At 52.8% G+C, this 23,915-nt stretch overlaps 1 protein-coding gene across 2 annotated transcripts in view; it reads right to left on the reverse strand.

The window, feature by feature from the left end:
• Positions 1-23,915, reverse strand: part of LOC102099544 (acid-sensing ion channel 2) — a 74,839-nt gene that overhangs the window by 16,482 nt on the left and 34,442 nt on the right. For both annotated transcript variants that reach the window (XR_015774665.1, XM_088068082.1), the window contains exons 2-3: positions 22,146-22,296; positions 175-302 (exon numbers count right to left, since the gene is read on the reverse strand). Coding sequence is in view for 1 of the 2 variants with exons in the window: in XM_088068082.1 (XP_087924208.1) it covers positions 175-302; positions 22,146-22,296 (279 nt within the window). In the remaining variant the exon portion in view is untranslated. The remainder of the gene's footprint in view (positions 1-174; positions 303-22,145; positions 22,297-23,915) is intronic.

Genomic DNA, 23,915 nt, shown 5'->3' on the forward strand with positions numbered 1-23,915 from the left:
TGTGGGAATGCATGGGAGATAACCTGGGAAAGCTGCCCTCATCCCAAGAAATGTGAAGCAAGGCATCAAAAAACCTGTTGGAGCTGCATCTCAAGGGGCATCAGGTACGGAGAAGGAACCTCTCCCAGGAAGCCCCCGAGGGATCCTGGGATGGAACAGGAATTTGGGACTTACTCTTTGCTCCTGGGTGGCCACAAAGGTCTGGAATCCGGGGGCCACCCCAAATCCCAGTTCCTGGACGAAGGGAGGCTCAGACTGGCTGTGGATCTGCACCTTGACTCCGGCCTCAAATGTCGTCTCCTCTGGAAGAGAAGAGGGAGGTTAGGGAGCTCGAGAACAGCTGGAATGTTCCCACCTGGATGATCAGATCCCTGGCAAGTGAGGGAGGAAATCCAGCAATCGGATCTGCTGGGAGCAGAAACTCCTGCACCTCATCCCAAATCAGCTCCCACTGGCACCAGGAGCATCCCTGGCTCCTGATCCTCCCTGGAACAGTGGCTCCAGCCTGCTCTGAACTTCCAAGGAAGAGAAAGGGGGGACCTCCCATTTCCAGCTGGAATTTGGTTGGAGGACACTTTGGTGACATCCCCACATCACCAAACCAAACCAACTCCTCCTTCCCCAGCACGATCTGTTCCCACTCTCCAGGAGGGCTCCAGTGCTGAGGATTCATGGATTCATGGATTCCCCTCTGCTGTCCCATCCCTGACATAGCTTGAGGCCACTTGGGAATGTTGGTCATGAAATGACATAAAAAATGTCCTAAATGTCAAGGAATTTTGGGATTGGCAGCTGCTCCAAGCTGGAAAAGCCTTTTGGGCTTGGACACATCAGAGCTCAGGGTGATGGGAGGTTTCCACATCCCAAATCCACCTGGAGTAACTTGAGGTCAGTCCCTCTTTTCCACTAAAATGAGTGGACGAAGTCATGAAGTGGCTTTGGAAGCAGAACTGCGGAGATCAGATGGGCCCCGTGGGCTCCTGGCCCCACACACCCAGGGCTGGCGCCTCCTCTCCTCGGGATTCCTGCTGCTCCCACATCCCAACAAACCCGAGATTCCACCTGGGGCTAAGGAATGACAGAGGAAGTTGGTAACAAAGCCAAATTTGTCCTAAACCTGGAATATTCCTGGATCTGGATCCACGCTGGTGACCAGCAGTGCCACCTCCACATCTGAGGAGTTTCTGTTGGAGGATGAATCATTCCTCAGCTTCCCACTATTCTGTAGGGTTTTCCTACTATTTCATTGTGCATTTCAGTTTCTAACAGCTCTGGGAGAATTTCAGGGGAATCCCAACCATTCCCAGCTCTGGAGCTGCTTCTCCAGGGTCTGCACGAAAAAGGTTGGGAGGACACAGGCAGGGGACAAGGGGACAGTGAGGGGACACTGGATGAGGTTTTGTGGATCTCAGGAATTCAGGATTTAGATCTGCTGGCAAAGGGCTCTGCCACCTTCTCCCAAGAGAATTTTCCTCACAGGATCATGGAACCCTGGAATGGTTTGGGTTGGAAGAGACCCCAGATCCCACCCATTCCCACCCCAGCCATGGCAGGGACACCTCCCACTGTCCCAGGCTGCTCCAGCCCCGATGTCCAGCCTGGCCTTGGGCACTGCCAGGGATCCAGGGGCAGCCCCAGCTGTGCCAGGGTCCCACTGCCAGGAATTCCTTCCCAAAATCCCACCTAAACAGATCCTGCTCACCCAGAAGCTGCCAAGGCAAAAGAAAACGAGACCACAGCGGTGGGGATGGGTTCAGGTTGGAATTTGCCAGGATAAATGGGAGCATCCCAGTGCTTGGATCCCCTCCCTTCCAGCCCCTCCAAGGCGTCACCTCCCAGCTCAGCAAGATCCAAACTGATCCAGGAATTTGGAATTCTGGATCCCCTGGGCCAGACACTGCTGTCACCTCCTGGGAAAAGCCCAGCCCCAAAGCACACATTCCCACAGTTTTGGGAACAAACCCCTGCCAGCTCTTCCCAAATGCCTTTGGTGATGGAGAACATCCCAATCCCATCCCAATCCCATCCCAATCCCATCCCAATCCCATCCCATCTCCACAGCCCCACAGCATCCCAGGATCTGCCCCAGCTGCCCAGATCCCAGACCAGGCTCGAACGCTTCCCAAGATTCCCCCAACCCCTCCAGCTCCAATTCCCATCCCATTACTCCCACTCCTGCCGATCCCACCCACCCCCACGGCTCTGCCGGGTGTTGATCCCCTTCCAGCACTCCAGAGGAGATTCCATCTGCTTCCCTCAGTAATTCCCTGACACCTCAGATGAAAATACTATTTAGTTGAATTTGTTGGGCAACAGGAATTTTCCCAAAATATTTTCCATCCAAAACTCCTCTGCCCATTTCTGCACCTGCCCCAGCTCTAATTCCATGGATTTCCCGTCTCCAGGTCTATCCACGGGTAAATCCCTGTCCATCCATACCAAGATCTAACCTGCAGGTATCCAAATTAATCTTAAAAACAGCAGGATTTGGAATTTTAAATGGGAAATCCTGGAATGAAGCCAGCGGTGCCCATGGAAAGGGAGGGAAAGGAAACACCATGGAAAAGACTTTGGGATTAAACCCCACATTTGAGGAATTCCATCAGTGATGATAACCCAGAAAACAAAATAAACAGGATTTTTTATGAGGAGCTGCCAACCCCAGGCAGCTTTCCTTGTTTTTCCTGCACAGGGATGAAACCAAAAACATGGAATTGGCTTGGAAAAATTGTCCCTTCTCCTAAAAGATCTATTCCTTCCAAAATCCCTGTTTGCTGTAGGAGAGGGGAGTTAAAAGCCCAGCTTGGATGAAGTGCCTGGATCAGAGCTCATTAACTGCATCCTAAATATTCCACACCCATGCTGGGATTCAGGAGCTTTAGTGAGGATTAAATATTTCCTGGAATTGTGAGAAAAGGGAGGGCCCAGCAGCACCAAAAATCTGGGTTTAGGTTCATTCATTTCAGAAGGAATTTTCCCTGGACACAGCAAATCCCAAAGGGCTCCGTGGCACTGGAGAGGGCTCTGAGTGTCCCAGGGGGAAATCCCAGCCATGATTTTATTCATATTTCCAATTTTAGGAATTTTTGACCATTTTACAACTTCTTTTTCCAATTCGACTTTTTTTTCCCAGTTTTTTCTAATTTTAGCATCATTTGGAATGGCTTTTTCTGGGAGTTCTGGGACTGAGCCACTGATCTTCCCATCCCAGTTTTTACAAACACCCATCACATGGGGAAAAATAATCCTGGAATCCTTGGATTTGCTCAGAGAAACTAAAATCAGTCCCAATCCCTTGGGACTTGGGTTGCACTTCCCAATTTTTAACCTCGTTTGGGATTTTTGGAACACTTCATTTATCCCCAGCCCTACTCTCAGGGCTTGGGAATTCAGTTTATAGCCCATTCCAGGTTGGGAATAATAAAAAATTCCTTGGAAATTGCATTTTTCCATAAAGTAAATCCATTCCTGTACCCAGCAGAGTCTCCCAATGAATCCTGAGCCCAGTTTTTGGAATCACCCATCAATGTGGGGAAAAATAACCCTGAAATCTTCGGATTCAAAATCAATCCCAGTCCCTTGGGATTTGGCACACCTCAGTTTTAAACCTTATTTTGGGATGTGAGGAACCCCAACCAATTCCTTCATCTCCAGCCCCGCTCTCAGGGCCTGGAAATTCTGCTTTTAGTGCATTCCAGGTTGGGAATAACCCAGGATTCCTTGAGAACTGCATTTTCCCACACATGAAATCCATTCCTGCTCCCAGGGCGGTGTCTCCCAACAAATCCTGAGCTGTTCTTTTCCCTGCAGGATTAAAGGAGCTTGAATTAAATCTGGGATTAATTCAGCACCTGCTCCCCGCTGGCTGCAGGGGGAAGCTCAGCTTCCTACTCCTGCTGTTGCCTTTCCAGGGCGTTTTTGGGAAGAGCATCCCTGGAAAACTCTGCAGGGAGCTCCGGTAGAGCTTGGCTGGGACGAAAATTCAGGAATTAAAATTCCAAGTGCTGCCAAAAGCGGGAGCTTCCTTTTCACCCTGCCTGGTCCTGTCCAAACACATCCAATTCCACCTGGGAATGAACAGCTGGAGCTGATCCTGGCTCTGATTTATTGGGAAATGAGGATACAGCCAGAGCTGGGAGGTGTTTCTGGTGGAATTGTTATCCCCAGTTCTGAAATGTGATTCCTCACTTCTGGAATGGTTATTCCCAGCTCTGCAATTGTTATCCTCTGGAATTGTCATCCTCTGGAATTGTCAGCCGCAGCCAGCAGCTCCAGGGGGATATTCCTGCTTGGAGAAAGCCAAAGCAGGTCCCACACGGCTCCATCTGGGAATTCCTCAGTAAATTCCCATAAATCTTCTGCACCACAGGGAAAAGAGCTGGGAAAGGTTTGGATTCTCCTGGATTTTCACTGTCCTTGGCCTCAGTCTCCCTTCTGTATAATGGGAGCGACATCCCAAGGAATTCCTTGGGCTGGAAGTGTCTCCAAGGGCTCTTCCCACCCCCAGGAGGGGCCGGGGGGGGCAGCGGGGCCAGGGCAGCCACAGGAGCCACATCTGGCAGGGAGCCCAGATGTGCATCCCGGGAGGGCACTCGGGCCTGGGGCTCCCAGTGCTCCTCGAGAAGGAAGGACCTGGAGCTGGAGCCAGACATGGCCTGGGAATGCTGTGGGATGCTGAGTTCATCCCGAGGTTTTCCAGCATCCTTTGCTTGGTATCACCATGGAAACGGTGAGCCAGGGATCCCCAAACTTCCCAGGGCTCCCCAAACTTCCCAGGGCTCCCCAAACTTCCCAGGGATCCCCAAACTTCCCAGGGCTCCCCAAACTTCCCAGGGCTCCCAAAACTTCCCAGGGATCCCCAACCTTCCAGGGATTTGCTCTTCCCAGGGCTCCCCAAACTTCCTGGGGCTCCCCAAATTTCCAAGGATTTGCTCTTCCCAGGGCTCCCCCATCTTCCAGGGCTCCCCCGCTTCCCAGGAACCACCCACCTCCTGTGTGACCCCTGGGAAGGGCAGGAATTCCCAGCATGGGATGGAGCAGCTCGAGCTGCTCTGGGTGTGCTCCCTGTTCCCACCAACCCTGAGATTCCCCAAATCCTCCCACATTCCTCATGATTCCGAGACTCGGGTTTGTGTCCCCAGGTGCCCCCAGCCCCTGCTGAGCAGGGGATCCCTGGATGTTGTCTGTGCTCCCAGGGAGTCCCTGCCCCTCCAACCCCTCCATATCCAGGCAGGAATCTTGACCGAACTCCCAACGCTCCCATTTTTCCCAGACAAAGATTTCTAGATTAAAACAAAACATCCAATTGCCATGGAAACGTGGCTTCAAGGAAGTGGGAGCTGCAATCCCACCCTGGGAAAACGTGGAGTTGGGAAGTTTTACCCGTTTGGCTGGCCCGAGCATGCTCTGGTTTCCAGGGATTTGGGGTTTTAGTTCCCTGCAAGCTGCCTGGGAATGGGGAGGTGAATCCGAGGGTTCATCCCAGCCGAGGCCACGCAGCTTTTCCAGGGAAAACCACTCGCTCCAGATTTTTCCCGAGGGTGTTTCTGCTGTGGGCTGAGCTCCGGGAGCAATCAGGGACAAGGAATTTCCCCCTGGATAAAAGGGAGATGTCTGCCACATCCAGCTGGGAAAAGGGGCTGTTCCCACCGGGATACAGCAGCACCGATGTCCTGGGGCTGTGCGGGGTCCGGGGGCACCCGGCCCCCCTGGATTCAAGGAAATAAATTTATCCTGGAGAAAAGGAGGCTCAGGGGGGACCTTCTGACTCCACAACTCCGGGACAGGATGAGGCAGCCCAGGGCACCGGGATTTCTCCTGGGAAAAAGGGACAGGATGAGAGGAAATGGCCTCAGGCGTGTCAGGGGAGGCTCAGGTTGGATTTCGGGAAAATTCTCTCATGGAAAGGGTGGTCAGGCCCTGGAAGGGGCTGCCCGGGGAGGTTTGGAGCCGTCCCAGGTGTCAGCACAGCATGACACCATCTCGGTTTGCTGCAGGGAGAGGGAATGGCAGGAACGGGAGAGAGAGGGAAAAGCGGCTTTGTCGGGAAAAGAGGGAATTTGTCATCCCGAGGGAATTCGGGATGGAGCAAAGGCTGGGAAAGAAGCAAAAGTGTCTCTGATCCCAAGGGATGAGCACATGGAGCCAATGCTTCCCTCTGGCACCTCTGGAATTCCAGCCTGGAAGTGTCCCAGGCCAGGCTGGATGGGGCTTGGAGAACCCAACTCAAAGCATTCCATGGTTCTGGAATTCCTTCAACATCAACTGGGATACATATCCAGGACAAACCCGAGCTCCCACCTACCCTGGGATGGGACCCAAAGCTTCCCTACAGAAATTCCCGGTTTATCTCCCAATTTTCGTTTATTTGGTGCCTTCCACCCCATCCCTGGGTCCCGGAGAGGGAAGGGGCAGGAGCTGGGACTCCAGAGCTCCTCCAGCCCTTCCCCAGCCGGGAGAGGAGGTTTTTCCCCGCTCCCTCCTTTCCCAATTCCCTCCCTTCCCGAGGAGCAGGAGGTGTTGTACAACCCCACGGAGCCGCTGTGCTATTTTTAGGGAACATATTGCATTTGCATCCCAAATCTGGGGCCAGATGGCTCCATGGATATTATTGAAAAGCTCCTTACATAATCCAGGAGCAGGAGAAAGCACCAAGATTCCAGCCCAGGGCTGGGAAAGGTTTTGTTGGATGAGCAGGAGCCAGGAATTCAATATTCCAGCTCCTTGCTCGTGTCCTGTTTTGCTTAATTTTTAATCATTAAAAAGAGGGAACAAATATCTGGGAAGCTGCTCTCCTGGGGGTCATCCCAGGGCAGGCAGGAATGATCCTGGGATGCTGCTTCCACAATTTCTCTGTGCTGGGGAAGGAATAAAAATCCCCTTCCCACCTCAGCATCCCTTGGGAATCACATGTGGCAGTGAAGGGTGACCACAGGAGGGATGAGAGCCAGAAGATCCTGAGCTCCATGGATATTATTGAAAAGCTCCTTACATAATCCAGGAGCAGGAGGAAGCACCAGGATTCCAGCCCAGGGCTGGGAAAGGTTTTGTTGGATGAGCAGGAGCCAGGAATTCAATATTCCAGCTCCTTGCTCTTGTCCTATTAAACTACACTTCTAATAATTTAAATGAGGGAACAAGTGTCCCATAACCTGCACTCCTGCAGGGATCATCCCAGGACAGGCAGGAATGATCCTGGGATGCTGCTTCCGTCATTTCTCCATGCTGGGGAAGGAATCCAAACGCCCTTCCCACCTCAGTATCCCTTGGGAATCACACCCCGGGCATCCCTGGGAGCTGCAGGCAGGAACGGGGAGTGGGGAAGGAGCAGAGATTCCCGGGAGGGAGGGATGTTCCATCCGGAGCCGGAGGTGTCACTCGTCTGTCAGCCTCGTTCAGCTGCTGCCCCCAGGGACTGGGATGATCCCAAATAAAACAAAATAAAAGAAAACAGCTCTGAAAGGCACAGAACCAGATCCTGCTCATCCCTCCCACTCCAGGAGCTCTGCTGCTTCCCCTGGAACATCCTGAAAAATTAAATAGGGAAAAGCTGCTGCCGATTCTGGCTGGTGGAGGAGCCAGAGATAAGCAGAATTGCCAGGGATGAGGAGGGGTCCTGGCAGTGCTACTGCCCCTTTGGGATGGATGATGGATGGATGGATGGATGGATGGATGGATGGATGGATGGATGGATGGATGGATGGATGGATGGATGGATGGATGGATGGATGGATGGATGGATGGATGGATGGATGGATGGATGATGGATGGATGATGGATGGATGATGGATGGATGGATGGATGGATGGATGGATGGATGGATGGATGGATGGATGGATGATGGATGGATGATGGATGGATGGATGGATGGATGATGGATGGATGGATGATGGATGGATGATGGATGGATGATGGATGGATGATGGATGGATGGATGATGGATGGAGGGATGGATGGATGGATGGATGGATGGATGGATGGATGGATGATGGATGGATGGATGGATGGATGGATGATGGATGGAGGGATGGAGGGATGGATGGATGGATGATGGATGGAGGGATGGATGGATGGAAGGATGGATGGATGGATGGATGGAAGGAATGTCCAGCCACTTTTTGGTACGGATGAAAGGGTGATAACAAAATCCTGGAGTGGTTTGGGCTGGAAGAGACCTCAAATCCCACCCATTCCCACCCCTGCCATGGCAGGGACACCTCCCACTGTCCCAGGCTGCTCCAGCCCCAATGTCCAGCCTGGCCTTGGGCACTGCCAGGGATCCAGGGGCAGCCCCAGCTGCTCTGGGCACCCTGTGCCAGGGCCTGCCCACCCTGCCAGGGAACAATTCCTGCCCAATATCCCATCCAGCCCTGCCCTCTGGCACTGGGAGCCATTCCCTGGCTCCTGGCCCTCCATCCCTTGTCCCCAGTCCCTCTCCAGCTCTCCTGGAGCCCCTTTAGGCTCTGGAAGGGGCTCTGAGCTCTCCCTGGAGCTTCTCCTCTCCAGGAAAGGATTTTCTCTCTCTGTACCCCAAAGCATTGCAGCACCTCTCTCCCTTTGTCCCCCAGTGTCCCCAGGTGTCCCCCCCTCCCCCATGGGGGATTTTATGGATAAATAAATGGAATTATAAAAACATTTGCAGTGAGTTTCCTGCCACCCACAGGGCACTCCCAGCTCCGAGGGGAAGGATTTCCCAACCAACCTGGGAAAACTCCAGGCAGCTCAGGCTGCTGGGACTGGCCTGGAGAGAGGGAAAATGGACCAAAATATCCATCAGTGCCTACCTGATGGGAATTTGGGAATGTTGGGGCTGGCACTGGAAAGTTTTTAAGGAAAGGGGAGAGAACAGCAGGAGGCGAAATCCAGTGACTGGATAAGAACGAGGCAGAGCTGAATCCCGGTGGATTCTCCAAGAGAGACAAACAAGGGAATTCCTCATCTCCACCTCAGAGCTGACCACCAATCCCAGCGGTCACCATGGTGACCATCCATCCACCCCATCCCTGGATTTATCCAGATGGAAAATCCCTTTTTAAGGAGTTATGGAGGCTGGGGTGGCTCCAGTCTGGATTTATTCCCACTTTTATCCCAACACCTCCCCAGGTGCCAACAGCCCATGGGGGGGGACACGGGGATGGATGGGACAGGGAAAGGAGCACCCCAGGAGTGGCTGGGATGGGAAGAGGAGCAGGAAAGGCAGGATTTGGGAGGAGTCCAGCACAGCTTGGGTTGTGTCTGGCGAGGGGAAAGCTCCGGATCCTCTCTATAAATATTCCCAGGCAAACACCAGACGGGAGCAGAACATTTCCACTGGCAGGAAAAACAGTGGGGAAAACAAAGGATCCAGACTGGAACAGGTTATCCCGGGATACCAACCCGAACTCCTTCATCTGGGGACACTCCAGCCTGCTCCCAACCCCAGCTGAGGGGACAGCACACAAATAAACGGAGCCTTTGACATTCTTCCCTCAGAATCAGCTCTGGTGTCCCCTGGGATGTGAGCTGTGAGCTGCTCCAGCCTGGAATTACAGGGAGTGTCCATGACCTGCAGGACTTGGAGGAAAAGGTTGGAAAAATGCTGGAGAGAAGCCCTCAGGGGAACACTCCAGGGGCTGTAGGAGCAAACTGGGGGATCCTCTGCTCCCCACTGGGACTGGGTCAAGACTTTGGCTTTGGGGGGATGTTGGATATGGGCAGAACGAGGGGAAAATAGGATCCTTCCCTGGAAGTGACAATTCCAAGAGAGCTGAAGGTCCCCTGGGTGGATCCAAGGTGAGCAGATCCCAAGGAAGAGCAGAGCTAGCTCAGAGCCCTTTTTCTCCAGGCATGAATTCCATGCAAGAGGAAACTCCCCCAGCTGTGCCAGGAGAGGCTTGGGTTGGATACTGGGAACATTTCTTCACGGGAATGCTTGTCCAGTGCAGGGATTTAAATCCATGGGGATGTGGCATTTGGGGACAGGAGCCAGTGGTGGCCTTGGCAGTGCTGGGGGATGTTGGACTCATCTCAGAGGGCTTTTCCAACCTGAACAATTCCATAACCCTGGATTCCAAGCCATCTTTCCTCACGAAGACCAGGAATTCTGCCTCCCGTGCCTGGCACATTTTGGGATGGTTAACATCAAATCCCTCTGTCCCTCTGGACACCCCCATTTTCCTTCCTTCACCCTGAGCTTCCACAAACACAAAAGAGACTTTTCCATCCACAAACCCCTTCCCTTCCCACTGCTCCCACTCCAAAATATCTGAGCAGCTCCTCGTGTGGGATCCCCTGTCACTCGGCCAAACCCCGCAGACGGCTCTTCCCTCTTTTCCTGGAACAGCAGCTGTGGAAGAGCGAAACCACAACACAAACATTGCAGGGCTGCACTGCACACAGGCACGGCCCTTTTCCCAAGGGTTTCCCTGGCACAACCCCAAACCCATCCCAGCCAGCCCCGTCTGTGCCCAGGGCACTGCTGCACCCGGCTCAGGACTGTCCCCAGCCTGTCCCAGCTCAGGACTGTCCCCAGCTCAGAACTGTCCCCAGCTCAGAACTGTCCCCAGCTCAGGACTGTCCCAGCTCAGAACTGTCCCCAGGCCTGGCTCAGGACTGTCCCCAACCTGTCCCAGCTCAGGACTGTCCCCAACCTGTCCCAGCTCAGAACTGTCTCAGCTCAGGACTGTCCCCAACCTGTCCCAGCTCAGGACTGTCCCCAGCCTGTCCCAGCTCAGAACTGTCCCCAGCTCAGGACTGTCCCCAACCTGTCCCAGCTCAGAACTGTCCCAGCTCAGGACCATCCCCAACCTGTCCCAGCTCAGAACTGTCCCAGCTCAGGACTGTCCCCAGGCCTGGCTCAGGACTGTCCCCAACCTGTCCCAGCTCAGGACTGTCCCCAGGCCTGGCTCAGGACTGTCCCCAACCTGTCCCAGCCAGGCCGTGGCACAGCTGCTGGCCCAGAGCAGGAGGAAGGGCTGGGATTGTGACCAGGTGCAGCAAAGTCACCCATGGCTCCTGTCACTGTGTCACTGTGTCACTGTCACTGTGTCACTGTCACTGTGTCACCATCACTCTGTCACCTTCACTGTGTCACTGTCACTGTCACCTTCACTATGTCACCTTCACTGTGTCACTGTCACTGTGTCACTGTGTCACTGTCACTGTGTCACTGTCACTGTGTCACTGTGTCACTGTCACTGTGTCACTGTCACTGTGCCACTGTCACTGTGTCACTGTGTCACCGTCACTGTGTCACTGTGTCACTGTCACTGTGTCACTGTCACTGTCACTGTGTCACTGTCACTGTGTCACTGTCACTGTGTCACTGTCACTGTCACTGTGTCACTGTGTCACCGTCACTGTGTCACTGTGTCACTGTCACTGTGTCACTGTCACTGTCACAGTGTCACTGTCACTGTCACTGTGTCACTGTGTCACTGTCACTGTGTCACTGTCACTGTGTCACTGTGTCACTGTGTCACTGTCACTGTCACTGTGTCACTGTGTCACTGTGTCACTGTGTCACTGTCACTGTCACTGTCACTGTGTCATTGTCACTGTGTCACTGTGTCACTGTCACTGTGTCACTGTGTCACTGTCACTGTCACTGTGTCACTGTGTCACTGTCACTGTGTCACTGTCACTGTGTCACTGTCACTGTGTCACTGTGTCACTGTCACTGTGTCACTGCCACTGTGTCACTGTGTCACTGTCACTTTGTCACTGTCACTGTGTCACTGTCACTGTGTCACTGTGTCACTCACTGTCACTGTGTCACTGTCACTGTGTCACTGTCACTGTGTCACTGCCACTGTCACTGTCACTGTGTCACTGTCACTGTGTCACTGTCACTGTCACTGTGTCACTGTGTCACTGTCACTGTGTCACTGTCACTGTGTCACTGTGTCACTCACTGTCACTGTCACTGTCACTGTGTCACTGTGTCACTGTCACTGTGTCACTGTCACTGTGTCACTGTCACTGTCACTGTGTCACTGTCACTGTCACTGTCACTGTGTCATTGTCACTGTGTCACTGTGTCACTGTCACTGTGTCACTGTCACTGTGTCACTGTGTCACTGTCACTGTGTCACTGTCACTGTGTCACTGTCACTGTGTCACTGTGTCACTGTCACTGTGTCACTGTCACTGTGTCACTGCCACTGTCACTGTCACTGTGTCACTGTCACTGTGTCACTGTGTCACTGTCACTGTGTCACTGTCACTGTGTCACTGTCACTGTGTCACTGTGTCACTGTCACTGTGTCACTGTGTCACTCACTGTCACTGTCACTGTCACTGTCACTGTGTCACTGTGTCACTGTGACTGTCACTGTCACTGTGTCATTGTCACTGTGTCACTGTGTCACTGTCACTGTGTCACTGTCACTGTGTCACTGTGTCACTGTCACTGTCACTGTGTCACTGTCACTGTGTCACTGTCACTGTGTCACTGCCACTGTCACTGTCACTGTGTCACTGTCACTGTGTCACTGTGTCACTGTCACTGTGTCACTGTCACTGTGTCACTGTCACTGTGTCACTGTGTCACTGTCACTGTGTCACTGTGTCACTCACTGTCACTGTCACTGTCACTGTGTCACTGTGTCACTGTCACTGTGTCACTGTGTCACTGTCACTGTGTCACTGTCACTGTCACAGTGTCACTGTCACTGTCACTGTGTCACTGTGTCACTGTCACTGTGTCACTGTCACTGTGTCACTGTGTCACTGTGTCACTGTCACTGTCACTGTGTCACTGTGTCACTGTGTCACTGTGTCACTGTCACTGTCACTGTCACTGTGTCATTGTCACTGTGTCACTGTGTCACTGTCACTGTGTCACTGTGTCACTGTCACTGTCACTGTGTCACTGTGTCACTGTCACTGTGTCACTGTCACTGTGTCACTGTCACTGTGTCACTGTGTCACTGTCACTGTGTCACTGCCACTGTGTCACTGTGTCACTGTCACTGTGTCACTGTCACTGTGTCACTGTGTCACTCACTGTCACTGTGTCACTGTCACTGTGTCACTGTCACTGTGTCACTGCCACTGTCACTGTGTCACTGTCACTGTCACTGTCACTGTGTCACTGTCACTGTGTCACTGTCACTGTCACTGTGTCACTGTGTCACTGTCACTGTGTCACTGTCACTGTGTCACTGTGTCACTCACTGTCACTGTCACTGTCACTGTGTCACTGTGTCACTGTCACTGTGTCACTGTCACTGTGTCACTGTCACTGTCACTGTGTCACTGTCACTGTCACTGTCACTGTGTCATTGTCACTGTGTCACTGTGTCACTGTCACTGTGTCACTGTCACTGTGTCACTGTGTCACTGTCACTGTGTCACTGTCACTGTGTCACTGTCACTGTGTCACTGTGTCACTGTCACTGTGTCACTGTCACTGTGTCACTGCCACTGTCACTGTCACTGTGTCACTGTCACTGTGTCACTGTGTCACTGTCACTGTGTCACTGTCACTGTGTCACTGTCACTGTGTCACTGTCACTGTGTCACTGTGTCACTGTCACTGTGTCACTGTGTCACTCACTGTCACTGTCACTGTCACTGTCACTGTGTCACTGTGTCACTGTGACTGTCACTGTCACTGTGTCATTGTCACTGTGTCACTGTGTCACTGTCACTGTGTCACTGTCACTGTGTCACTGTGTCACTGTCACTGTCACTGTGTCACTGTCACTGTGTCACTGTCACTGTGTCACTGCCACTGTCACTGTCACTGTGTCACTGTCACTGTGTCACTGTGTCACTGTCACTGTGTCACTGTCACTGTGTCACTGTCACTGTGTCACTGTGTCACTGTCACTGTGTCACTGTGTCACTCACTGTCACTGTCACTGTCACTGTGTCACTGTGTCACTGTCACTGTCACTGTGTCACTGTGTCACTGTCACTGTGTCACTGTCACTGTCACTGTGTCACTGTCACTGTGTCACTGTCACTGTCACTGTGTCACTGTCACTGTCACTGTGTCACTGTCACCGTGTCACTGCCACTGTGTCACTGTGACTGTCACTGTGTCACTGTGTCACTGTCACTGTGTCACTGTCACTGTGTCACTGTCACTGTCACTGTGTCACTGTCACTGTGTCACTGTCACTGTCACTGTCCCCACAGAGCCAGCACAGCTGCCCCAGCACTGGGGAGGTCACTGAGGCACCCCCAGCCCCTCTGGGGGACTGTCCCCAGCTGTCCCTAAAGCACAGGAGGATGAGCTTCCCTCACTCCATGATGGGACAACGGGAGCAAAAGGCTGAATCCAAGGATTTGGGTGCCTTTCCCACACCCAGATCCATCCTCCTCCCCCTCGCCTTGTCCCTCTTTGTCCCCAGCTGGGTCCCCCCACACCCAGAGATTCATTTTGTCCCCTCTGTGCCCATCGAGTCCTTCCCAGTTCTGCCTCTCCCGGGGAGCCCAGCAGAGCCCTGGCAGCAGCTCAGCCGTTCCCCAGGAGCAGATTGTTTCCTATCCCAGAGCTGGCCGTTTGTCCTTCCACAGCAGATTATTTATTCCTCAGAGCTGTTTATTTGCTCCTCCAAAGCTGATTTTTTGTTCCTTCAAAGCAAATTATTTACTCCTTCTGATCAGATTATTTTATATTCCACACCAGGTTTTTTTTTCATCCAAATCAGATTTTTTGTCCCTCCAGAGCAAATTCTTTGCTCCCCCAGTGTAGACTATTTAATATTCTAGAGCAGATCAGATATTGCATCAGAGAAAATAATTTACTCCTTCAGAGCAGATTCTTTATTCCTCTAGAGCAGCTTGTTTGTTCTTCAGAGCAGATTCTTTGCTCTTTCCGAGTTGTTTATTTATTCCTCCAGAGCAGATTGTTTAATATTCCAGAACAGATTATTTATTCCTCCAGAACAGATTATTTCATATTCCAGATCAGATTCTTTTGTCCCCCCAGAGCTGCCCCAAGCAATGCTGGTTTAAGAGAACGCTGCCAGGTCCTGCTGTTGCTCAGCACAATTTAAACCTTTCCAGAGCCTCTCCAGCAGGGAAAACCCTTCCCTGGGGTGGAAAACTCTTCCCTGGGGTAGAAAACCCTTCCCTGGGGTGGAAAACTCTTCCCTGGGGTAGAAAACCCTTCCCTGGGGTGGAAAACCTTTCCTTAGGGTGGAAAACCCTTCCCAGGGATGGAAAACCCTTCCTTGGGGTGGAAAACCTTTCCCAGGGATGGAAAACCCTTCCCACAACCTCCTCAGCACCAGGAATTCAGGAATTGCCCTTGGGAAGCACCTGGGAGGTCTCGATCACCAACTGGAGAAAATGGGAGCAAAAGATGATCCCTGGGCCAAAGGGATTAATCCAATTAAATTTAATTAACCTTTGGAAGAGACTTTTATCTCCAAAGCTTTTTCCAGCCCTGAAATCTCCTGGAGTCTCCCTGGGACTGATTAAAATGCTCTGAGCTCCTCCAGGAAGGGAACGGAGCCACCCAGAGAAGGGCTGGGATCAGGGAATGACCTGGATGATTCTCAGAGCATCCCCAAACCTCACCTGGGGCTCTGAGACCTCGCTCCCAGTGCTTGGAAAAAGCAGGAATAAAAATCCAATGTTTGCAAACACCTTTAGAGCTCCTGGGACAGGGAACAGCCCCAAACTTTGTCACCTTGGTGGCACCACCCCGAATTCCAAGGTTTTTCCCACATTTTCCCAAGTGTTGGTGCTATTTGGAGGGCTCCTATTTCAGCTCTGGGCATTTGACAGGAACAAAGCTCCAAGGAAAGCTGGAAATGCAGATTTCATTTTAACGCCTCATCCATTGGTTTTTAGGGCCTTATCTCAGCTCTCCCAGATTCCCAAAGCCTGAGGGTTTGGATTCCTTCGGGTTTGCCTTCAGTAAACATTTCCTTGAATTTGGGGCCTTTTTTTATGTTTGTTTTTTTTTTTTTAAAGGAGGCTTTTGAAGCATCCACAGCCCTGGAAGGATTTTCCTGTGCTTGATTTGTGCTCACAGCCTTTGGTTGAACAAAATTTGGACAATTCCAGAGAGGAGAAATTCCAGGGAAACTTCCAGGGCCTAAAGGGACTCCAGGAGAGCTGGAGAGGGACTGGGGACAAGGGATGGAGGGCCAGGACACAGAGAATGGCTTCCAGTGCCATCCAGGGATGGATGGGATATTGGAAAGGAATTCCTGGTTGGAAGGGAGGGGAGGGGCTGGGATGGAATTCCCAGAGAAGTCGTTTTGGTTAAAAACCAGCTGGGAAAAGCCACGGCTGCACAGGGAAATTCCTGCATCCTGGAGGGGCTGGGCATTCCCAGGCAGCAATAACTGGGAAAATCCCCCCAAACCCAGGGGCTCAGGGCTGTTCATCCCTCTGAAAATGGGAATAAATGGGGCCCAGAAAGGCAAAGGGGCCTGGGGCAGGAATAACCCAGAGGGGCTCAGGCCAGGAGAAGTCATTGGTTTTTATGGAATAGGAAAATCTGCCCTTGGATCAGCTCACCCAAGGCAGGGGGACCTTTAGGGGGTGCTTGGTGTCACCTAAAATGTTCTGTGTCCTGGTCCTCTTCCTGGGGAGAGCCAGAATTCCCCAGAACAGCCAGAATTCCCCAGAATAGCCAGCATTCCCTGAATTAGCCAGCATTCCCTGAATTAGCCAGCATTCCCTGAATTAGCCAGAATTCCCTGGGTCAGCCAGAATTCCCTGGGTCAGCCAGAATTCTCGGAATCAGCATTCCCAGGGAGAACAGGTCCACATTTACCACCTGCCAGCAGCCCCTGGTGTCCAGAGCAGCCCCCAAATTGTTTTGCCATAACAAATTAATTAATGTTTGATTGAGCAGCCCCAAACCCCAGGGAGGAGCAGCAGCTCAAAGGTTACTCAGGGTTTGGGTCTTCGAGGTTGTCACAAACCCCACGAACTCCAGGTTTTGGGAATTGCTCTCCAGGGCCTCTGGAATTCTCCTGGAGCTGGGGAGAGACAAGGTAGGGCTTGAAAAGCAACTTTGGCTCTGTTGTGATGGAGCAGGATGTGCCATGTGCCCAGGGATTTATAGGAGCTGCTCCAGGTTTGGATTGCCTCTGGGATTGGTGGTGTGAGATGAGTGGAATTGCTGGGAGGGATATTTTCCTTAAAATCCAAATATTGTTTGGATTTAATAAACAGGGGAATGCTAATTTACGGCCGCTTTTGGATTTCTGAGCCAAGGAGGGGATTTTTTAGCCAGGTTTGGCAGCTGGGAGGGGGCAGGAGCCTGGAATTTCCTACAGGGGGTGTCCAGAGCAGGCAGTGAGGGAGGTCATGGGAAAACATTCCCATGTTTTGTCCGTCAGTCCCTCTGGTCTCTGGGATGAGCTGGAAGCTGAGGTCTGGCCCAGAGCTGCTCTAAGGAATCTTCAGCCCATCCTGGTGCACTCAGCACATCTTGGAGAATCCTCTGGGTTCAGTCTGGGCACTTGAACAGCCAGAATTTTAAAATAATAATAAAGAAAATGGGAATCCTGAGGGTTGTTTGCTGCAGGAATTTCATCTCCTGCTTTCCCAGCAGCCAGGCCCCTCAACATGGCTGGGAAATCTCTTCTATTCCTGCCTCCTGCTGGAGAATCCCAGGGGTTTAGGGATTGGAAGGGACCTTGAGGATTGTCCCAGCCATGGCAGGGACACCTCCCGCTGTCCCAGGTGCTCCCAATGTCCAGCCTGGCCTTGGGCACTGCCAGGGATCCAGGGGATCCACTCGTTCCTGGAAACCTGTGCCACCCTCCCAGTGACGATGGAGACAGGAACTCAGTGGGAAGGAAAAACCCAACTCCTTCCATCCCACGGATCTCCCTCTGCCCACATTCCTGGAACACCACAATCCCATCCCCTGTCCACCTCCAGGGCTGGAATTCCCTTCCAGCCCCTTGGCCTTGGCAAAGCTTCCCCCTGGAGAGCCCAGCCTGAGCCCAGATCCAAACACACGGAAATTATCATGCAAATATTTGGAAATAATCAACTCCCTCCCCTCGGCAGAGCTGAGGCGTTGCCATGACAACATCAACTCAACCAGCAGAGATTCCATTTGGGATTGTGGGAGAGGAGAGGAGAGGAGAGGAGAGGAGAGGAGAGGAGAGGAGAGGAGAGGAGAGGAGAGGAGAGGAGAGGAGAGGAGAGGAGAGGAGAGGAGAGGAGAGGAGAGGAGAGGAGAGGAGAGGAGAGGAGAGGAGAGGAGAGGAGAGGAGAGGAGAGGAGAGGAGAGGAGAGGAGAGGAGAGGAGAGGAGAGGAGAGGAGAGGAGAGGAGAGGAGAGGAGAGGAGAGGAGAGGAGAGGAGAGGAGAGGAGAGGAGAGGAGAGGAGAGGAGAGGAGAGGAGAGGAGAGGAGAGGAGAGGAGAGGAGAGGAGAGGAGAGGAGAGGAGAGGGAGAGGAGAGGAGAGGAGAGGAGAGGAGAGGAGAGGAGAGGAGAGGAGAGGAGAGGAGAGGAGAGGAGAGGAGAGGAGAGGAGAGGAGAGGAGAGGAGAGGAGAGGAGAGGAGAGGAGAGGAGAGGAGAGGAGAGGAGAGGAGAGGAGAGGAGAGGAGAGGAGAGGAGAGGAGAGGAGAGGAGAGGAGAGGAGAGGAGAGGAGAGGAGAGAGAGGAGAGGAGAGGAGAGGAGAGGAGAGGAGAGGAGAGGAGAGGAGAGGAGAGGAGAGGAGGAGAGGAGAGGAGAGGAGAGGAGAGGAGAGGAGAGGAGAGGAGAGGAGAGGAGAGGGAGAGGAGAGGGAGAGGAGAGGAGAGGAGAGGAGAGGAGAGGAGAGGAGAGGAGAGGAGAGGAGAGGAGAGGAGAGGAGGAGAGGAGAGGAGAGGAGAGGAGAGGAGAGGAGAGGAGAGGAGAGGAGAGGAGAGGAGAGGAGAGGAGAGGAGAGGAGAGGAGAGGAGAGGAGGAGGAGAGGAGGGAGGAGAGGAGAGGAGAGGAGAGGAGAGGAGAGGAGAGGAGAGGAGAGGAGAGGAGAGGAGAGGAGAGGAGGCTCTTGTTGGAAGGCCAAGGTCGATGTTCTACCAGCTCTGAGGGCAAGCAGGTCCACATGGCCAAGGCTCCTTGGAATGAGCCCAGGAGCTTCTCTGTCACTTCACTAAATCAAAGCTCTTTTTATGGAGTTTTTCCTTGAATCCTGTAAGATTCCAGGTTTAAAGAGACCTCAATAACTCCCAGTGCAATCCAAGCCCAGAATGCCAGCTCAGGTCCAGAGACAGGAGAATCCAAAATCAGCCCAGGAACAGGAGAATCCAACATCAACTCAGATCCTGGGACATGAGATTCCAACTCTCAGCCAGGTCCAGGGACTTGAGCCTTCTTCCTCGAGCCTCTGAACTTGAGCTGAGTCCAAGTTTCAGCTCAGTCTGGGTGGGATGAGCAGTGATGGGGTCGTGGGGGGCAGGATGGCACCAGGCCTTGCTGGACTTCACAGGATCCTCCCACAAAGTCAGGTCTGAACTCCAAAGACACCCCAGGTCCCGGGATTTCTGACAAAAATGAACACCTGGGGTTGTTTTTTCCCCCTCAGGTTCAAGGCCCACAGCCAGGACAAGTTTCCAGTGCCTTTGGCACTCTCAGGGCTCGGGAGCTGTTGGAAGGAGGGAGCAGAGCAGCAGCTGCCATCCCCCCTCCCCTCCAGCTGGAGCTGATTCCAGAGGATGTGGAGGGACCAGACTGGAAACTCCTCCCTCAGCTTTTTCCCTCCCAATTTTTATCCTCACTTATTTATTATACCTTTCTTTTTTCGTTTGCAATGCAAGGCTGATCCACCCTGCTGAGACTGATCTACCTTTCCCAGGATCACAGGCAAGGAAAAGCCCAGCCCATTCCCAACACATTCCCAGCACATTCCCAACACATTCCCAACACATTCCCAGCCCATTCCCAACACATTCCCAGCACATTCCCAGCACATTCCCAGCACATTCCCAGCACATTCCCAGCACATTCCCAGACGGTTCCTCCTACAGGTTCTCCAAAGGGCAGCACCAAAAAAGCAGCAAAGTGGGAATGGTGGGACACCAGGGCTGGGTGTTCTTGGAAAAACTCACAGGGGTCCTGTCCTGTGAGGAAAGGCTGGGAAAGCTGGGAATGTTCACCTGGAGAGGAGAAGCTCCAGGGAGAGCTCAGAGCCCCTTCCAGAGCCTAAAGGGGCTCCAGGAGAGCTGGAGAGGGACTGGGGACAAGGGATGGAGGGCCAGGAGCCAGGGAATGGCTCCCAGTGCCAGAGGGCAGGGCTGGATGGGATATTGGGCAGGAATTGTTCCCTGGCAGGGTGGGCAGGCCCTGGCACAGGGTGCCCAGAGCAGCTGGGGCTGCCCCTGGATCCCTGGCAGTGCCCAAGGCCAGGCTGGACATTGGGGCTGGAGCAGCCTGGGACAGTGGGAGGTGTCCCTGCCATGGCAGGGGTGGAATGGATAATTTTTAACGTCTCTTCCAGCCCAAAGCACCCTGGGATTCCACAACCTGAGACTCCAATGGGGCTGAGCACAAAGCTCCAGGTGTTCACCAGCTCTGGGATGTCCCCAAGCCATCCCTGGGGGGTTTTCTGTCTCCACAGGTCCCCCAGGGCATCTCTGTCTCCCTGTGGGAGATGAAGCTCTGAAGTGGAGGTTGCTCCTCATGTTCCCACCCCTATTGTGAGCCTGAGTACTTTGAAAAGGAAAACAGACCTGGAACCAATTCCCTTCATGAGGAATGATCCCAAATCTCTGCATCCTCCCCCTCACCTGGGCCAGACCAGGCTGATTTGGAGCAGGATCTGAAATCTGGGAGCAAAGCTTCTCTAAAAGCCTGTGCAGCTTGGAGTGACTGATGGGCCCCCAGGGATATGTTTGGAAGAGTCAAACACCACTCAAAGAAAAGGGAATTGGGAACAAAAGGAGCCAAATCCCCTCTCTGCTCCGAGCAGAGTTTGAGAGGTGCTGCAGGGGATGACAGAGCCACAGTGACACTGACCTGCAGTGAGATTTCCTCCTCTCCCTTCCCTGATCCCCAAAATAACCACAGCTCATCCTGGTGAGTCTCCCTGCAGGGCTCTGCTACACAAACACAGCTCCTGGCAAAGTTTTCCAGCATTTTTTTTTTGGATGCTTTGTTTCAAATTTCCTGAGGCGCTTCAGGGTTCAGGAAAGCTGCAGCCACCACTGCTGGGCACTGCTAAGGGCAGCTGTGAGCAGGTGGTCCTGGTGGCCCTGTCCCCATCCTGTCCCCCACCCTCCTGCCCACTGTTTGTGCAGCAGGTTCATGAAAGGATCTGGCACCAGTGCTCCCAGCAACTCCACACCCACTCCAGGAGCTGCATCCCAATCCATGGCACCTGGGGGACATCCCACAGCCCAGCTCTCCTGCTCAGCACCTCCTGCTCCAGACCAAAGGGCTCTAGCCCCTCTGGAGATGCTCAGCCCGGCTGGGCTCATTCCTAGACAGATTCCATCCGTCCCAAATGCTCCAAAGCCGAGGGACCCAGTCCTTGGTCCTCCCAGACAGCACCAGCCCAACAAACACAACTCTTCAGGCAGCAAATATTCACAAATTGCAGGAGAAGGAAAACCCAGAGAACAGCTGGAGCCCAGCACAGCCTCCCAGAAATGCCTTTCCAGGGGAGAGGGGTGGGCTGGAGCCTCTGAAGGCGTCCCCACGCTCCTGTCACCCACAAATTCCACCCTATCCCAGGACAGGCAGTGCCATTCCTGCCTGGCATCCCAAACTTTGGGGCTGGGACACCCAAGCCCAGCACTCCCCAAAATGCTCATCCCAAGGGCCACCAGAAACCCCGGGAAGAAAAGTGACATAACCTGGACTGAGCAGGCTCCTGCTGCCAGAGCTGGTTTAGACACGGGATGGGATGGGATGGGATGGGATGGGATGGGATGGGATGGGATGGGATGGGGTGAGGTGGGATGGGATGGGGTGAGGTGGGATGGGATGGGGTGGGGTGGGGTGGGGTGGGATGGGGTGGGGTGGGTTGGGGTGGAAGGGGATGGGTTGGGGTGGGGTGGGGTGGGGTGGGGTGGGGTGGGGTGGGGTGGGATGGGGTGGGGTGGGGTGGGGTGGGGTGGGGTGGGGTGGGGTGGGGTGGGATGGGATGGGATGGGATGGGATGGGATCAGTGCGATGGGATAGGATGGGATGGGATCCATGGGATGGGATGCTTTTTCCAAGGAAAAACCGAGGAAGAGGAAGCTCCTACCTGTTTCTCCCCAAATGGGCAGATACTCATCCTGCTGGATGTCCAGCATGATTTCCAGGCCATTCCCTGTTCCCCCCTTCACTGTGGTGAGGAGAGGCCGCCCCTCCTCTCCTGAGTTAAACATGTAGCATTTCCCATATTTTGTAAACACCTGTGGGGAAAAAAGAGAGGAATTAGGGAATATTTCCCACAGATTCAACACCCATTCTCTACTGGCAGAGGGAGGGGAAACAGCCACAAGCTGCAGGTCAGGGGGAAATATCCACATAAATATCCAAATAAATATCCACAGAAATATCCACATAAATATCCAAATAAATACCCACAGAAATACCCACAGAAATACCCACATTAATATCCAAATAAATTTCCAAATAAATATCCAAATAAATATCCAGAGAAATACCCACAGAAATCCATCCAGGTTTAACAATTTGTTTAATCATTGTGCTCTCCTTACGGAAAATAAGGGGAAGAGGGATAAAAGAGGGAAGAGAGGAAGGAAAAGCTGTTTGGAGGGGAAGCTCAAAAGCTCCTGGAGTCATTCCAGACAGTCCAAGCTCTGACAGACACACATTGGCCTTAAGCTCCTACTAAAACTTCACACAATTCCCTGGTTTTGGGTGGAGTCTCAGCCCATCCATGCCATGGGAATGCTCTCCTGGCATTACAAATCCAATATCCCCTTAATTCCTCTCTCTGCCACTGCTTGGAAAATAGGAAGAATTAAAAACAAACAGGGAAATGAGGAAAGATTTCCTCCATAATTTTGTTCCTCTTCAGTTTATTTTGGGAGGATTCTTGAGAGAAATTCCTGGCAAAACCCAGGTGGAACTTCCAGGCGCCACCAGCACTGCAAAACTGGGGGGACATCAGTGATGGGGGGTGGGACATGGGGCTCCAAGAGGGAGGGGAGTTCGGAACAGGGGTTTCCCAGTGGATGGGTTTGGTTTCCCAGTGGATGGGTTTGGTTTCCCAGTGGATGGGTTGGTTTCCCAGTGGATGGGTTTGGTTTCCCAGTGGATGGGTTGGTTTCCCAGTGGATGGGTTTGGTTTCCCAGTGGGATGGGTTTGGTTTCCCAGTGGATGGGTTTGGTTTCCCAGTGGATGGGTTGGTTTCCCAGTGGGATGGACACAGGGCTCCAGGAAGGACACAGGACTCCAGGTGGGATGGACACATTTCCAAGTGGAGTGGACTTGGATTTCCAAGAGAGGGACATTGGTTTCCAAGTGGGATGGACATGTTTCCAAGTAGAATAAACACAGTGGGATAACAGAGATTTCCTGGTGGGATAACAGAGATTTCCCAGTGGGATAACAGAGATTTCCTGGTGGGATAACAGAGATTTCCCAATGGGATAACAGAGATTTCCTGGTGGGATAACAGAGATTTCCCAATGGGATAACAGAGATTTCCCAATGGGATAACAGAGATTTCCTGATGGGATAACAGAGATTTCCCAGTGGGATAACAGAGATTTCCTGATGGGATAACAGAGATTTCCCAGTGGGATAACAGAGATTTCCCAATGGGATAACGGAGATTTCCTGGTGGGATAACAGAGATTTCCTGATGGGATAACAGAGATTTCCCAGTGGGATAACAGAGATTTCCTGGTGGGATAACAGAGATTTCCCAATGGGATAACAGAGATTTCCTGATGGGATAACAGAGATTTCCCAGTGGGATAACAGAGATTTCCTGATGGGATAACAGAGATTTCCCAGTGGGATAACAGAGATTTCCTGATGGGATAACAGAGATTTCCC

The sequence above is a fragment of the Pseudopodoces humilis genome, chromosome 29 (genome assembly GCF_049639895.1).
Source record: "Pseudopodoces humilis isolate 2021_Gansu_Grassland_sample_001 chromosome 29, ASM4963989v1, whole genome shotgun sequence".
Taxonomy (NCBI): domain Eukaryota; kingdom Metazoa; phylum Chordata; class Aves; order Passeriformes; family Paridae; genus Pseudopodoces; species Pseudopodoces humilis.